The sequence below is a fragment of the Macadamia integrifolia genome, chromosome 12, assembly GCF_013358625.1.
Source record: "Macadamia integrifolia cultivar HAES 741 chromosome 12, SCU_Mint_v3, whole genome shotgun sequence".
Classification (NCBI taxonomy): domain Eukaryota; kingdom Viridiplantae; phylum Streptophyta; class Magnoliopsida; order Proteales; family Proteaceae; genus Macadamia; species Macadamia integrifolia.
Window position 1 is genome coordinate 17238106 of NC_056568.1, and position 6448 is coordinate 17244553.

Sequence of the window (6448 nt, forward strand, 5' to 3'; positions counted from 1 at the left end):
TTGTATTTATTTAGTGCTTCTTTTTCTCGAGCAACTAATTCATTTAGTAGTCTGGCTTAATATCTCAATTTTGTTCCCTTCTTTTATAATTTAAATGATAAAATATTAGTCGAATGATTATTTCTTTGTGGGTGTCATACCCTATCAAACATCTACAAATGACATTCAAGTTGCAAATTTTTTATTAACTATGAAGTTCTGACGTGTGTTCTACTTATTGGGCAGTAATTGAAATTGGCTCTCGATTTAGAATATTAGATTTAAGAACGAAAAAAATAGATAAAATATAAGGTATTTCTTGTAATTGCTCTCGGGATGGCAAATGTACACAATACATGATAGATCAAACTCTAGATTTTATCCATCTTGGTTGGATTGTCTCTACCTTTGGGTCATACTTTTGAACATGTGAAGAACAACGGCTTATGTGCATGTTTAAGGTGATGGAATGTTCAATATGATACTAAACGTACATGAATAAATGGAGTCAATTATTATTTATTTTTTTGTTAGGTTGATGAGCTAACCCAATCATCATATATCCTTATTCGTGGTCCATGATACTTCTAAACTATGTGCGACATCACTTTATAGCTAGTGAAGTTTTGTATGTACATGTCTCCATTGTCGGGTTATGCGTATTTGGTCGGGGCGGAAACCCAGATGATCCCCGATCAACCCGACAAACTTCCTTTAACAACAGGTCCGTCTGCTGAATGACCTTGCAGGCTTGCAACGCAACTCTGGTCACTCCTTCAAATCAGAGTCCAGACAACAGAATCCAAAGTTCTTGAATTTGTGTCACCAGAGGTTCAAAACTTAAAATCTCAGATACACCGTATGATGGTCCATCACCACTTTATCAAATCCTATTTACATTTTTATCAAAAATAAATAAATAAATTACTCTATATATACACTAAGCCCACTGTAGAGTCAACTCCAAAAACTTCGAACTCGAATTTGAACTCCCTGGCCTTCGTGCCTAACTTCTCTAGTCTTCGAGGAAGAAACAAAGAAACATTCCTAGTTCTTCTTCTTCTCTCTCTCTCTCTCTCTCTCTCTCCAGAGGATGGCGAAGATCGACTTTCTCCGTCGATTAATCTGCCCGTGCTTCTCCCCAAGCCGTACCGCCACCGCCGTCGCCGCCCCCACCACCACCAAGAAACGCATGAGCGCGTCCCTGAGAGATGACATTCAAGAAGATCAAGACAAGTCAACAACCACCAGAGACTCATCATCTGAAGAAGAAAGCATCAACAACGATAATCATCATCACAGTCATCAATTATTACCTCCAAGACCGTCAAAATCAATGGTGATAGGCACCATCTACGGCCACCGCCACGGGCGTGTGTTGTTTTGCATCCAACACGACCGTCTCAGTTCCAGACCTTCTCTCCTTCTGGAACTTTCCATGACAACCCACCTTCTTGTCAAGGAAATGCAATGTGGAGTCCTTCGGATAGCCCTCAAATGCGGTCGACTCGACATGAGAACCTCACCATTGTACTCCATACCTCTATGGACCATGTACTGTAATGGGCGTAAGGTTGGTTTCGCTGTTCAAAGGAGGGCAAAGGATAAGGACCGTCTGATCTTGAAGACGATCCAGTTAGTATCCTTTGGGGCTGGAGTCATTCCCAGTGAGAAAAAGGAAGAAGATGATGATAATGGGGAAGTCATGTACATGAGAGCGAGTTACGAGCGAGTTGTGGGGAGCTCCGATTCGGAGTCGTTTCATCTACTCAACCCGGTTGAGTGCTCTGATCAGGAACTCAGTATCTTCTTGATCAGGTAGCTAACTATCTTGAAATGGGTCCTTGTCTAAATTTTTTAAGGTTTAATTCTATTGGGATTCTTCTCATGTTTACATTTGGGAAGGGTTAAGGAGTCAGGAGGGCAAGGACAGTAGTATTGATTTTCTGAAAATTTTTATCGAGTTTCCCATTCTTTCGGTGTAAGCTGTAAAGAGATATATTAAATGCAAAGCATCTTTCAGCGCAAGGAAAACAGTTGGTTAGTAATGGATAGTAATCTCTCTCTCTCTCTCTCTCTCTCTCTCTCTCTCTCTCTCTCTCTCTCTCTCTCTCCGTGTGTGTGTGTTAATTGATGCCTCCATTGATCTTTTGTGCGTGAGTGGAAGCCTGAAGCATGGAAATAGAAGGTAATCAATAACATATATAGGCTCTACCATGTTCACATGAAGCTAATCTTTTGACGAGATGACAGACCATCTGACAATCACAATGGAATAATTGCCCAGAAGGACGGGTTGGTCCCCGCCCCCACCCCTGTCGAGTATGCAATCCTATCTCCCTAACCCCCCACTCTTACTCCCTCCTGCCCTGCCCTCTCCCCCGCCCCCACCTTTGCTCCCTCCTGTGAAACCCCCTGTTTATGTGAAGATCAGATACTCTTCCAATGTCGTATAATTAACTCTCATGTTTTGAGGCGTTCCTTCCATAATAGAGGTCTTTCTAGTTCCCTGTCGCATAAGCAAAATGCAGACATTGATTGCATCTAGAACCGAGGTACCACAGATAAAGTCTCTGCAAAAATGGCCTCTGCACGTGTTATCAGAACCAGGTTAAACACGGTTACATAAATCAAAACAGTTCTCTACTATTGCTACGATGGAGTTGGACTTCAATAGATAGAACATATAGACATGCACTAACTCTTCTTCTTCTTCTTCTTCTTCTTCTTTTTTTTTTTGAATTAAAATTATAAAATAGAACAAAAAGAACAAAAACACAAGCCACAAAGGCAATCCAAGGGCTGGGGCCTTAACACATGCCACCATAAACAAAAATCACCAAATGGAATACATCCAGAAACAGAAACAGGTAGGGACAAAACAAACACCAAAGTTGGGGGTGCAAGAAAACAAGAAGGAGAGAATAAACAACATATATAGATGATACATGAAAACTAGGGAAAAGGAGCAATAAGAGGGAAATCCCACAAAGAGGTCAGATTCTTGTTTGTACTTGTAAATTGGGAAGCAAACAGAGGATCAAGAATTATCTCGATGTAGCTTTTCATGCAGCGGAATGGATCTGATTGAGCTACACGTCGATCCGTACAAATAGCAACTAACAAAGGATTGCGGTTCGCTGGGCAATGATTCATTCTCCAAATCCAATGATTGCAATGGAGATCCTTGGAGACAAATACTCGCAATTGGGAGAGAACGGATTAGGGAGAGAGAACTCTTGAGATTAGGTCAGAAACCTTAATTTGGCTTTGTGCCCGAAACCCTCTTATTTATAGAGAATTGGCCAACTAGGATTCTTAATCCTAGTGGGTCTATGATTACCCCAAGTAGGAGACCCACAAAGGAACCAGGTCAGGACTCAGTCCGACCCATAATTAATTAATAGTACTTGACTCAGGAGACACTACACAATTGTGAATAATTTTATTTCTAATATCAAAAGTGATAGTGTCCTAGACTTGCTCAATAGTACGCTAAGTGGTAGTCCATCTCCTTTTTTTTTTTTTTTTTTTTTTTTCACCATATATGATGGATCATTGCACTAAAAACCAACTTACAAAGAATAACACAAAAGGATCTCTCGTTGAAAGTTTTCAAGACCCACAACTCTAGGAAAAGGCCAACACTCTCTAAAGATACCTTTCCTGATTGATTTGAAAAAGGGACAAAATAAGAATAAATGGTAAACACTGTTAATGGAATTCCAATAAAGGCAACAGTTAGGGACCAAGATATTTTTTTTGGAAAAGAAACTCCTGCATCGAAAGATAATAAGTTAAAGCTCTCCAAACAGTAAACCAATGCCTTGGAATGGAAAATTCAAACTAAACCAATCTATACCAAGGAACAAGTGGAGTTTAGATCTGATCAAATTCCAAGCAGAAGAAGGGGAGAATTACATGAAAGAGTCTATCATCCAATAGATAACATCCCTACTACCTATAGACCCTAGACTGACACTCTAAATCTTATCCCAGACCTCAATGAGAGAACGGAATTTCTCAGGCCTGGAAGCCACTGGCTATCTCTAAGGATGGAAGACACCATGGTCATTCTACTTGAGCCTATATCATACCTGATTTTGTCACTATACTTAAGAATTAGAACACCATGAAGATGCCAATTATCAAGCCATAGCAATTTACTAGAACCATCACTGATAGATGATTGGATGGAATCAGAAAAACGATACCAATATTTATGAATCTTTTTTCAAACACAAAATGCATCTAATGGGGTTGATGCAGTCCAAATGGAGTCTGACTTTGGTCTGCCAATTTTTCTTGCAATACAATATGAATTCACTTTCTTGAGGTAATAGAAAGCCATTTGCAATTTGTTTGTGTCGATTTAGGCTTAAAACAAAAAAGTTATAGCCAATATTTCATTCCTAGATTGTTGGTTGGTTGTGTGTACCAAGTTACAGTACTATCCCATACACAGGATCATTATTTGGATGGTCTGGAATTGTCCAAATAGTCGGTGCTAGATGGGCAGTTTAAGATGACGCTCGAGATGCTTTTGTAAGCGATTTCACTGGTCGGGCGCATAGAGTTCAATACATCAGCGCTACACAAGGTTGCACCTGCTATGGTATATTAATGATGCTCCATATACCCCTGAAAGATTCTAGTTCAGCCACTCCCATCACTAGCGCATATATGTGACGGATCTCGACAGATCCAACTCTCAATATTTAGCTCGCCATTTAGTCATCACATGGTGAAGTGTCACCATGACAGCCTTGTTAGAGTTTGTATTGTTACAAAACATATAAAAAGTTACCAGAATGCCCCCAACTCGACCGTCCAACTTGGAGACGCCATAAATTACTTGTTTCAAGACCAAAATGGATGCAATTTTTATGCAAAACATACAAAAAAGAATGTCTTGAACTTTTAGAGGAGCATTATAGTTATTAGGAAACCCTCTTTTTGGTTCAAGAAGATGTATTGATTGTTAGGTTCCTGCTTTGATGTTGTATGCATGTTCAAGTATGCAAGTTCAAGTTTCTTTTATCGCATCAGAGAGGTAGTACATAGTGAGATTGCACAGTGAGAGGTCATCTGAATTTTCAAAACTATAGTTTGTGGTGGAAAAGGATTTTGATGTTTGAGATGATTGCATTGATGCAAGTAGCACATTCAATTTGATTTCTATGTATCGAGGGAACCAATCATTGGCAGGGTTACACAGGTTGAGGTAATCTGCATCACAAGTCCCTATTTTTGTTTGTCTAGTGTTTGCATAATGTTGAAAGACCTACACTATTGATATCGTGGAGGATTTGATTGTATTGATTTAAAATTGCAAACCTAGCAAGATGGGACTTGTCTAGGAATTGGGGTTGTTGCCCTTATCGTTTGCCATAGCATCGATTGAAGCAAGAGTTGCATCTCCTTGTCCATTATTGTGATAAGAAAATTGTGTAGTGTATTGGGTATAATATGAAACCGTAGTTAGGGTATTACCCTGTGGATGTAGGTAGTTTGGTTGAACAATGCAGATCGAGTGTATTGTGTCTTTACTTTATCATGCATATTGAAGTGTGTGGTTTGCAAAGTGGTTCTGCACTATCTGATAGATTTAGTCACATAATGGTTGTGAGGTTGTCATGCATGTGTTTTCGATTGATTGGTAAAATTGGGATTACCCTAGCCAATCAAGGTCTGATTAAAGATAACCACGTTAGGGTGTAATGCGATACATTTTTTGTGATACTAATTCACCCCCTCTCAGTGTCAACTTGGGAACATCAATATTACATAAGGCAATATGGTCCCTATGCCAAGACACATTGGAGGGAGAAATGAGTTCCCTTCCATGTGCACTCCCATCGGTCCCTATACTAGTGCAAAAGCCACGCTTATGGAACCCTCTCCCTTTATATGTAAAGAACCCTACCGGCTTGGTGTGTAAAACACCCAAACACAATAGATGAGAAATGACTACGTTGTCTCCCACCCCATAAGCGCTAAAGATGCTCCCTTGTGTGCTCTCATTGGCCCACGTTTCTGGCATTTCCTGTGCTATACCAGCAGGGTTTTGCGCCCTTTATATACACACCTTGCCCACTTGTGTGTGTTTGTGTGTATCTACGCCTAAACAATGGGTTACGAAAAGATGATGTTGCCCCCGCCTAGATGCCTTCGTGTGGCCTCCCATTAAACTATGCACTGGCATTGTGGCAGCGCAAGTAGATAGGGTTCTCTTGCCTTGTCAGCACAGGCACACACTACGTGTGCTACCAATGGGAAGATCCATGCAAGCATCTTTAGTTAAGGGGCAATAGTGCCTTTTTTCACCTACTGTCTCTAGGGGTAGGTATACGCAAATGCGTAGCATTCTCTTAACCATATATATGGACTGTTTGGATGAAAAATCTGTAGGAACATTTAAAGGGTGAAACCTCCTTTTACTTACCCCTTGATTAAAAAATAAATAAAA

General features: G+C 40.1%; 1 protein-coding gene across 1 annotated transcript; it reads left to right on the forward strand.

Annotated features, from left to right (window-relative positions):
• Positions 1 to 882: 882 nt before the first annotated feature.
• On the forward strand, positions 883 to 2007 carry LOC122056987 (protein MIZU-KUSSEI 1). The gene has a single exon (XM_042618962.1). The coding sequence runs from the start codon at positions 1073 to 1075 to the stop codon at positions 1799 to 1801; it is 729 nt and encodes a 242-aa protein (XP_042474896.1). The 5' UTR covers positions 883 to 1072; the 3' UTR covers positions 1802 to 2007.
• Positions 2008 to 6448: the final 4441 nt, after the last annotated feature.

Excerpts from the sequence above, each read along its gene's own strand:
- LOC122056987 (XM_042618962.1), top strand. The coding sequence starts at position 1,073 with ATGGCGAAGATCGACTTTCTCCGTCGATTAATCTGCCCGTGCTTCTCC.